This window comes from Microtus oregoni, unplaced genomic scaffold, assembly GCF_018167655.1.
Source record: "Microtus oregoni isolate MIOR12 unplaced genomic scaffold, Mior012 000004F_ref0000308, whole genome shotgun sequence".
Classification (NCBI taxonomy): domain Eukaryota; kingdom Metazoa; phylum Chordata; class Mammalia; order Rodentia; family Cricetidae; genus Microtus; species Microtus oregoni.
The window spans coordinates 46,675,866-46,685,760 of record NW_024543063.1 but is presented as its reverse complement, the minus strand read 5'-3'; the positions used below and the strand labels follow the sequence as shown (position 1 = coordinate 46,685,760).

At 53.8% G+C, this 9,895-nt stretch overlaps 3 protein-coding genes across 6 annotated transcripts; 1 reads left to right on the top strand and 2 right to left on the bottom strand.

Annotated features, from left to right (window-relative positions):
- Positions 1-1,771: 1,771 nt before the first annotated feature.
- Positions 1,772-3,439, bottom strand: CUNH16orf86 (chromosome unknown C16orf86 homolog). 2 transcript variants are annotated; one of them, XM_041650867.1, is made up of 4 exons: positions 3,356-3,439; positions 2,936-3,165; positions 2,360-2,604; positions 1,772-2,262 (listed from the first exon to the last, which is right to left on the bottom strand). In XM_041650867.1, exons 1-4 carry the CDS (start codon positions 3,437-3,439, stop codon positions 1,853-1,855), a joined length of 969 nt encoding a protein of 322 aa, XP_041506801.1. In that variant the 3' UTR covers positions 1,772-1,852. The 2 variants fall into 2 exon arrangements, with proteins under 2 accessions (XP_041506801.1, XP_041506802.1); XM_041650868.1 differs by having other exon boundaries at positions 2,360-2,517.
- A 210-nt stretch (positions 3,440-3,649) lies between these two features.
- Enkd1 (enkurin domain containing 1) lies at positions 3,650-7,865 on the top strand. 2 transcript variants are annotated; one of them, XM_041650584.1, is made up of 8 exons: positions 3,650-3,698; positions 3,941-4,040; positions 4,120-4,314; positions 4,913-5,085; positions 6,814-6,939; positions 7,052-7,215; positions 7,316-7,452; positions 7,534-7,865. In XM_041650584.1, the coding sequence occupies exons 2-8, from the start codon at positions 3,956-3,958 to the stop codon at positions 7,692-7,694; spliced, it is 1,041 nt and encodes a 346-aa protein (XP_041506518.1). In that variant the 5' UTR covers positions 3,650-3,698; positions 3,941-3,955; the 3' UTR covers positions 7,695-7,865. The 2 variants fall into 2 exon arrangements, with proteins under 2 accessions (XP_041506518.1, XP_041506519.1); XM_041650585.1 differs by having other exon boundaries at positions 3,660-3,698; positions 4,171-4,314.
- A 181-nt stretch (positions 7,866-8,046) lies between these two features.
- On the bottom strand, positions 8,047-9,875 carry Pard6a (par-6 family cell polarity regulator alpha). Of its 2 annotated transcripts, none has more exons than XM_041650358.1 (3): positions 9,728-9,875; positions 9,138-9,360; positions 8,047-8,926 (listed from the first exon to the last, which is right to left on the bottom strand). In XM_041650358.1, the coding sequence occupies exons 1-3, from the start codon at positions 9,788-9,790 to the stop codon at positions 8,172-8,174; spliced, it is 1,041 nt and encodes a 346-aa protein (XP_041506292.1). In that variant the 5' UTR covers positions 9,791-9,875; the 3' UTR covers positions 8,047-8,171. The 2 variants fall into 2 exon arrangements, with proteins under 2 accessions (XP_041506292.1, XP_041506293.1); XM_041650359.1 differs by having other exon boundaries at positions 8,047-8,923.
- Between the last annotated feature and the right edge of the window lie 20 nt (positions 9,876-9,895).

Sequence of the window (9,895 nt, the reverse complement as noted above, 5' to 3'; positions counted from 1 at the left end):
TCACCACCCATTACCCATCACCAGTGGGCAAAGTGTAGTCTGCTTGCTCTGTGACAATGAATGGGAGCCTTTAAAAAAGTATTTAATGCATATGAGTGTTTTGCCTGCATGCATGTCTGTGCACTACAGTGTGTGCCTGGTATAGGCAGAGGCTAGAAGAGGTGTCAGATCCTGGGACAGGTGTAGGTGCTGTGTGAGTGCTGGGAACTGAACCTGGTCCCAGGCAAAAGCAGTAAGTGCTTTTACCAAGAGCCATCACTCCAGTCCCCCTCCCCCCTTTTCTTTCTTTCTTGTTTTGGTTTTTGGAGATAGGGTCTTTCTGTGTAGCTCTGGCTCCTGGAACTACTCTGTAGACCAGGTTGGCCTCAAACTCAGAAATTCCCTCTTCTCTACCTCCAGAGTCCTGGGGTTAAAGGTGTGCATCACCAAGTTTGGCTTCTCTAACTTTTTTTTTCCGTTCCTGTTTTTGAGAGGGGTTTCTCTGTGCAGCCCTGGCTGTCCTGGAACTAGCTCTTGTAGACCAGGCTGGCCTTGAACTGACAGAGATCCACCTGCCTCTGCCTCCTGAGTGCTGGGATTAAAGGTGCGTGTCATCCCCCCCACCTCCCCTCCTTTCTTTTTTTAAAGATAGGGTCTCCTGAAGTATATACCCTGGCCTTGAATTCGCTATGCAAATGAGGCTAGCCTTTAACTCTTAATCTGCCTGCCTCTACCTCCCAAATTCAAGGGCAGAGCAAGGCCTAAGCCCAGGTCCCCAGCCACAGGTATGCACCACCACACCTGGGTAGTAGTAAACTTTTTTTTGTCTTGGGACAGACAAATGAACTTTGCCACCTCAGAGTGAGATCCCAGATTTGATCCTCTTGAAGTAAGGACAAATGTAAGCCCTCAAGAGACAGGCAATAGGATCCAACACTGGTCCCAAATTCCTGTCCCTCACCGCCTAACCTGAGTAGGTCTGACCCTCGGGCAGACACCACAGGAGAGTACAAAGCCTGGCACCATGCCTACCTACCTCTTTGTGTAACACTTTCCTCTGATATGGAAACACTCCATCCTGGAGGAGGCTCCTTAAACAGGAGGGTAAACAACTCAAAACAGCTTTAGGAAGTTCTTGAAACTGACCAGATTCACTAAGCCCTTCCCTGCCCGAGGAAGCAATAAAAGCTTCCAGTCTCTCTCATAGGGAAGGAGCTGCGGTGCCTCTTAGAGGACTTCAAGACTAGACAGACCAGAGACACGGAAAAAGCAGAAACCCACCAAGCGCCTGAAGCACCTGGAAGGGACACTAACCTGTTGAACCACCTCCAGGCCGTGTGACATGCTCCCAGTTCCTAGCTCCTGTGAGCTGTCACCCATGCTGGGGTGGGCTTTGGTGATGCAACTGCCTTTGAGGCATTTCTGTTCCCATAGTAAACCCCTCACCCATATACCTGTAAGTAATCCCAATAAAATTCATTGGTTCACCAAGTTGGGCTTTGGTGGTATCTGTTCTTGGGTCTGTCCTGGGCTCCCAGTCTGGGGTGAGTAAGTGTGCATGTCTCTCCAGGAAAATTTTCATCACACAACACCTGTCATCCACCCTGACACACTTGTCCGTGTTCCAGCTGATCCAGATGACCCATCAGGCAAACGCTGCACGGGTGAACCCTCCTCCCTTCTCCCCAGCCTTTTCCCCAATTCAGACATCGTATTTGAGGAATCAGTCTTCAAGATGGGAAATGTTTATTTTCAGCAAATCCAAATTCCCAAGTACAGATAAATTCCAAGTATAGATAAAAATGACTAAATTCTTCCCTCCACCTGTCAGCCTGAACTCACAGCCCTAGTTTAGGCCCAGGGTAGAGACATGTCACTTGTACTGAGGGGAAAGTGGGGGCACAAGAGGGGCAGCACAGACACTCAACATCTTGTCAATATCCACTTGGGTTGTCTTATCCACCTCAGCCTTGAGGCTGATACTCACCCTCCGACTGGACAACCCCCCAGGCTCCCCTCCAACCTCCTGCCCTAGAGAAGGAAGGGTGTGCGTGAGAGGCACTAATGCATTAGGGCAGGGTAAAGCGAGGCCTAAGCCCAGCTCACCTGCCACGGGCACCAAGGCCCGCAAGTGCAGCTGTTCCACACCTGTCTCCTCAGGAGCCGGGGCTAACTCCGACTCGGGCTCCACCTCTGGCTCTCCGTCGCCGTCCCCTGCCTGATTCAGCTCGGGGTTGCAATAGTTGATATATTGGTACAGTGGCCGCAGACGCTGGGCTTTTCCTGCAAGAACCCAAGGCAGGGCAAAGACTGGAGCGCCGGGTGGGCCCATGTCAGTCCGAAAAGACAAAAGAAGGGTAACCCCAGGGAGTCCACTCACGCTCCAGTCCCAGCGTCTCCGTGGGTGCAGATGTATTGGCTACAGCTGGGGGCACAGGAGCCCCTACGCTCTTGCGCTTCTTGGCTTTCTTGTGCTGTTTAGCAGGCAGTGTAGACTCACTGTGGCTGCCCTCTGGCTCCTCCTTCTGCAGCAGCATCCTGGGTGGCAGTTCAGCTTCAGCCCTAGGTTGGGCATGGTAGCTTGGCCCTGGGAGGGCTGTGGTAGCCAAGCCTGGGACAAGAGGCCTGACAGAGGTAGGCTTCAGTCTTTGGATCCTAGCTCTGCCTGTCCACCAATGCCAGGACTAGTTAGCTGCCCCTTTCTTGGTCAGTGAAGCCCCAAGCCCAGTAGAGACCCAACACTCTTGTAACAGTTTCCTACAAAACCTGAATGCTTCAAATCTTTTTCTTTGCCTCTTAGACTCCTGTTCTAGAGAAATAGAAGGTTCTAGTTGGGAGTTAGAGGTAGCAGCAGAAGACAAAAATTTCTGCCTCAAAGGTATCAGGATTTAGGACTTTCGGGGTGTAAAACCCCCCTCCCCAGCCCGGCAACTCCTTCCCTCTGAAAGCCTCTCACTTGATGGGCTTTCTCTTGGTTCCATGACTGGGCCTCACGATGGACGATGCAGGCTTGGGTCCTCTCTCCTCTCCTGCTTCCACCCCTGGATTGAGTCCTTCCTCTCCTCGGTTTATTCCTTCCTCCTGGAGCTCCGGCTCGAAGCTGTGTCCTACTGAACACTTGTCTTCACCTGGGGGTCTGCAAGTCTCACGTGCTGGCACCAGACACTTTTCTCCTGGTCCTGGACACTAGAAGACACACAAAGCAGCAAAGTATTGTAGGGAATCAGTCATTCAAAGTCCAATATTCGCCACCAAATATGACATGAAGGCTACCAGCTCAGACTCCTCTACATGGCAGTTAGGGAGTTGGGTCACCTAGAGTCCCACCTCTCCTGCCCTACCACTCCACCTCCCGAGCTTCAAAAGCCTGAGTCACCTCAGGGATCTCTGCAACCTGGGCTAATCCTACTGCCTCCCCATTCTGGGCTTCAGGATGCCTCTGGGCCCCTGCTGAGGCCATGGCTGTGCGAACTCAGTGCTTCCCTTGACGGTTGCTAGGAGAAGACTGCGGGCTGAGAGGGGGGTTGGACTGGTATACTCAGTGTTGGCAGATGAGGATCCTGCTGAGATCCTAGACTTACACTAGCTCCTCATATGGAACTACAAAACCCAGAAGGCTTTTCGCCAAAATCATTTGACCCCTGACCTCAGGAAGCCATTTGTTGCCAAGCAACAGCAACTCCTACCGGCTTGCTACAGTTGGCGGTAAAACTGCTCCAGTGAGAGCCCCCGCTGGGTCGCTGCGGGGGAGGGGTTGCGAACACCTCAGGGCAGTGGGCTGGGATCCCTGTCGCGGGGCGGTGGCGCAGGCTCAGCCTAGGGGCCGGGCGGGAGACGAGGGGTGGGGGTCGGGAATGGCGGGTATTGCGGGGCTGCAGGGCTCGGGTCGAGGGTGGAAGCACCCGACAGGGATTGGGGGTCGGAGTTACGCAGCGCAGCAGGCTTCGGTGCATGGTTGCAGGGCTGCGGTAGAATCATGTGCGAGGGCCCGTCCCGCATCTCTGGACCCATTCCCCCAGACCCTACGCTCTGCCCGGACTACTACAGGCGGCCGGCCTCGGGTGAGTTGCGGGGTCCCGCGGCGGGCGAGTACACCGCGCCGTCACTGAGCACGGCTTTCCACCGCGTCTTGCTTCTCAGCCCAAGGGCGCCTGGAAGGAAACGCGCTGAAGCTGGATCTGCTGACTTCAGGTCGCGACCTGGACTCCTGTCCTCCTCGTGGCCCCCGCATCAGGCCTGGAGCCCGAGAGATCCTAGAGCGTGGTCAGCGAGGCGTGGGGGACGTGCTGCTGCAACTGGGAGGCATCTCCCTTGGTTCAGGGGTGTCTCCTAAGAGTAAGTCCTTCCCAGAAGGGGTATGGGGCATTGGGAGGTCAAAAGCAGAGATTAAAATAAGATGCTCCTTAATTGCCTTGAGCCCAGGTAACTATGCACTTTTCTGGGTGTTAGTTTTCCTAGCACAAAAGGAGGCTGAAGTGTGCAGTACCTCTTGGCAGGATCAAAACTCGTCTTTAGGTAGGAAATCCTAGCTTCAAGCATTCACACCTTGACGGAACATCACTTAAGTAGCCTACTTCTTGTTTCTAAGGTGTTAAGAAAACAGACTTAAAAGTATGGGCCTCACAGTTGGAGGCAAAAAATAAGACAAGACAAGGTGATTAGTGGTAAACTTCAGTATCAAAATGTAGAGGATAACCAGGAGGAACACTGGGTAAGAAGAGAATAAGGTGACAGTAGTGCTGTGTGTGTGATGTTGGAGATGCCAATCAGCTCCTCAGAGAAGGTCCATCCAGGGCCTCTTGTATACTAGGCATCTCTCCACCAGATCGTCCAGGAGAAATTCCTGCCAAGCATGTGGCTTGAGCCTCCATGTGCTCCACTCTGAGTTGAACGGCCATTTGTAGGGCTGTCCCTAGCAACAGTTCTTCCCTAGGAAAGGATTCAAAAGACCATGAGAAGGAAAACCTGAGGCGGATCAGAGAGATTCAGAGGCGCTTCCAAGATCAAGAACGCAGCCGGGAGCAGGGCCAGCCTAAGCCCCTGAAGGCACTGTGGCGCTCACCCAAGTATGACAATGTGGAGTCTCGAGTCAAGGCCAGGATGAAGGTATCTGTCCCTGGGAACCAGCCATATTGTCGGTCTACGTCAACAGACAATTATACCCTGATCTAACTTACAGAGTGTGTGTATGGGGTGGGGATCATAAAGGCTAAGACATCTGGGGTGGACCCTCTCTGGGGAGCTGATTGGCATCAGGGAAAGTAAGAATTAGGCTAGGGAAAGAGATGAAACCTTACAGTTAGAAAGAAGTCCTGGGATCAGGGCAATGGGGAGAGTGGGTATCACTGTATTTATAGAAGGTTAGGGCTGAAAGCCAGCTGGACACATTTCTGAAAGACTTTACCTAAGCTGCTTGTCAACATTTATTTGTGATGTTGGAGCCCAAATCCAGGGACTCATGCACCCTAGGCATACACTGTACCACTCACTAAGTTATAACCCAGGCTAACCTCAAACTCTGTGTACATGAGCTAAAGCTAACCTTTGAACTCCTGACTCTCCTTTCTCCACCTCCCAAGTACTGGAATTAAAGGTGTTTCCTACCACACCACTTTCTTTTTCTTTTAATTAATTAATTATTTCAGATAAAAACATGTGTATGGCTGTTTTGCCTGCAAGTCTATATATCATAGAGGCCAAAAGAAGGCATCAGGTCTCCTGGAACTGGAGTTCCTGACTGCTGTGAGGTCCCCTGGAAGGAAGAGCATCCAGTGCTCTTAAACGCTGGGCCATCTCTCTAGCATTCTCCTCCGCTATCCCCACTACTTTCTTTTGAGACACTGTCTAACTATGTAGCCCAGGCTGGCCTTGAACTTTTAACAGTCCTCCTGCCTTAGCCTCCTAGGTGTTGGGATAATAGGTTTGGACCACCACTTCCAGCTCATTTCTTTCTGAAACCCAAGCTAGCTATTTAGCCTCAGGCTGTCCTTGAATTCTCTCCATAACCTAGACTGGCCTGAAACTGTCAATCCTACTGAGTCCTGGGACTATAGGCATGTACCACCATTCCTTGAAACATGTATTTCTGAGGAAAGAACGGAGGGTTACGTTTAGGTTTTGGTGGTAGTTACCATGTCTCTATGCAGGGACCCTGAAAGAGACAGAGGACTGAGAGAAAAGACAAGGTCACATGAGAGTGTATTCAGGCTGAAGCATCTGTGGGACTGCCAGGGGGTAGGACTGTGTCCAGGAAGCAGATGGATACATAGCTCTCAATCTCATCAGTGAGACCAGAGTGTTATTGACAATTAAACTGAGGTCAGTGGCTTGAAGGACATATCCTTGGTTTCTAGGGCGTAGAGGCAACCCTCAGTAACTTTGGGGTGCTAGAGCCAGAGAGCTTGGTTAAGGAGTAAGGGAGCCGGGCGGTGGAGACACTGCCCTTTATCCCAGCACTCAGGAGGCAGAGACAGGCAGATCTGTATGAGTTCAAGGACATCCTGCTCTACAGAGTGAGTTTCAGGACAGCCAGGGCTACACAGAAACCCTGTCCTGAAAAACCAAAATAAATAAATGAATGAATGAATAAATAAATAAATAAAAATGGAGACAAGGAAGGTAGCTAAATGAAGATGGATGTGGACAGCGGGTAGTTTGTTTTCTCAAAGCTTTAAGAGAAAAGTGTATTTAAATGTTGAGAAGTGTTCCTTCAAGGAGGAGGCCCATCGAGAAGAGCATAGAGAGGAACTTGAAGGAGGGACAGCACAGGGGATAGTTTATGGCTTAGGACCCTGTCTGCAGCCTCCCTGATTCCTCTGCTGTCCTACCTTCCAGGAGCCTGGCCCTGCCTCTGTGACAGAGCCTGCCCACTTCCTTCGGGCCCACTCCCGCTGTGGACCTGGGCTCCCACCATCCCGCGTCTCCAGTCCTCAGTCTGCCCTGCCAGGTGCCAAAGCTAAGGTGAGACAATCTGTGTGGACTAGAGAGGCCCTTAGCCAGCTGTCCTGGGGCTGGGGTACAGAGGTACGACAGAGTGCACAGGATCCCCACCATGCCTGCCATGTCCCTGCAGGGGCCAGGCCTGGGTGTGGATTTCATCAGTCATAACGCCCGAGCTGCCAAGAGAGCCCCGCGGCGCCATTCCCGCTCCCTGCAGGTCCTGGCGCAGGTTCTGGAGCAGCAGCGGCAAGCCCAGGAACACTACAACGCCACACAGAAAGGCCATGTGCCCCATTAGTAGGTTCCATGGGCCAACAAGTATGGTTAGGGACCTTTGTGGGGGGTGGGAGCCAGTCTGCCTTGGTGTCCTCAACCCTGGGGGCCTGTGCATTCACAGCCTGTTGGAACGCAGGGATCTGTGGCGGAGGGAAGAAGAAGCTCGTCAGCGTAGCCAGCCAGACCCTGCCATGCCCCCAGGCCACACACTCATGCCTGAGAACCAGCGACTAGAGACCCTGAACAGTCTGCTCCAGAGTGAGTACTTGGGCAGGGGTGGCTGAAGGGAGCCCATGGGGCACCGTGCATGCCTACCCAGCACTCACTGTTCCCCTGTAGGCCAGAGCCAGCTGCTGCGTGAGCTCGTCCTGCTACCTGCTGGGGCAGACTCTCTGAGAGCCCAAGGCCACCGTGCCGAACTGGACCGGAAGCTGGTGCAAATAGATGAGGCTATCAAGATCTTTTCCCGACCCAAAGTCTTTGTGAAGATGGATAGCTAAGCTCTACCTCTGTGGGTAAAGTGACAGGAAGATCCATGCAGAGGGTCACCCATGGCTATGAAGGGCAAGCCATGTCATAGTTCCAAAGACAGGAGCACCAGGGTGGGCATTTTCTCTAAAGCACCTCCTAGTCCCCCAGCCTTCCAACTCCTTATCAAAATTAAACCTTTTGTACACAGCGGCTGTTTCCATAGCATCTTTCTTAACAATGTCAGTGGGCCTCCTGCTGCATGGTTCTAGGAAGGTCTCTGCTGCGCCCTTATCCCTCCTGCCTCATGTCCAGGGAAGAAGGCTGACTTACAGGCTCAGGGAAGGGGTTTGGGCTGGGACACAGAAGGACCATGTCTGCATTTGTAGACAACCTTTAATATTCCCTGGGCTGAGAGGGCTCTGTGAGCAAGCTAATCTTCCCTCCCAGCTGGGAAGTCCATGCCACGCTCCAGCAGCCTGAGCTGACAAGGGCTGCGTCTTTCCCTGTCAAAGGCTGAATCCACTAACATCACCTCGCATGCCGTTCCCCCAGTCAGAGTTGGCTTGCTCTTGGCTATCCAAGGAGGGCAGAGAGCTGCCAGCACCAGGAAGTAGGCAGCCAGGTTGCAGGTCCCAGCGCAGGGGCCCCTGAGACAGCCCATTAGAACAGGGAGGGTGGCGATTCTCAATGACCAGGTCACTGTTGTCCTCATCACTCTCAGGGTCAGTAGGCCCAGGCCCTACAGAGGAAGGCCCTGGTAGACGCCCAGATGCCCCTCGTACAACATTATTACGCTGGTTGGCAGGCTTGACAGTGACAATGAGGTTATGGCTGTTGGCAACCATCATGTCCGTCACTTGGTCCAAGGTCTTCCCAGCCACCTCAATGCCATTGACCTCGAGGATCTCATCACTGACTGCCAGCAGCCCTGTACTCTCAGCCAGGCCCCCACGTACCAGGCGGGAGATGAAGATTCCTGGAACCCGCACCAGGCCCTGGGGAGCCACACGAACACTCATGCCATCTCGAATGTAGAAGCCCAGGGGGCGGTCTGAGCCGTGTTTGTGGAGCCTCACGCGACGATGGGTCTCGGGTAGTAGGTCCACATCTATGACTGAAGACACCTGGCGGAAATCCTGGGGTAGGCTGATTAGCAAGGGTGTTCGGGTGCGCAGAGGTGCAGCTGGTCGAAGCAGGAGCCCTTTCTTGCGCCTCTGCAGAGAGTTGGAGGCAAAAGCCAGGCCACTGGAGTCGCCTTCTGCTGCAAGAGAAGGGGGGACTGGGATTAGAGACTGCTCTCCCATTTTGGCCTCTGACAGGGACATTGCCAACTGTTTCCTACCACTTGGAGGTCAGACCAAGGGCAGAGATTGCAGAAAGTGAAGCCTGGGAACCCTGGGTATGGATTAACCTTTGTAGACCTGCCCTGTCACCTTACCCCGAGGAAACTGCCCACGGTACCCCATCCTCACCCCGCTTCTGCACCAATAGGCGCAGCGGCGGGGGCCCGCTGGCAAGGGCCCGGTGCAAACTGTCATCGTTGGTGAGGGGCAGCAGGTCGCCGTGAGCATCGGTGTAGCCAAGCAGCACATCCAAGCCAGAGATCTGGTGTACCACACACAGCAACCGCGAGAACTCCTGGAAGCCTTTCACGGAAGCGCGGGGCAGTGCAAAACGTCGGAACTCGGCGTCAAACTGGAGGCGGGAGGGGAAGGGGAGAGGAGTGTCAGGACAGAGCCCAAGCCCCTTTCTCACCACAGGTCTGAAGCTGTCAAGTGAGAGAAAGGGCTGCTGCAACAGCTGCAACCTTTAAGCTTAAACCTCAGTTCCAGTACGAGGGACACTGTCCAAGGTCCTTTCCTATATACCCGGGCCACAGAGAGACTCTGGAGATCCATAGTGGGAAGAAGGATGCGATGAGGGGAGGCAGACAGAAAAACAGAACAGGACGCGGAGGATGGAGGACAGAAAGAGGTGATGGAGACCAAGGAGCTAGTGAGGGAGAGAAAGGGAATTGGAGCATCTAGCGCAGTGGCCAGAGCCGAGCCGGAGGAGCCCTTACTTTGCTCTTCACCTCCACGATGCTATCGGGACTGCGCGCCGGAGTCCTCTGCGGTCTGGCCATTGCGGGACCAGGCGGGCCGGGGACAGTGCCCCAAGGCTGCCCGCCGAGGCGCTGGTGCACAGCCCGGCCCGCTGGCCCGCGCCGCCCCGCCCCTGGCGGTAGCAC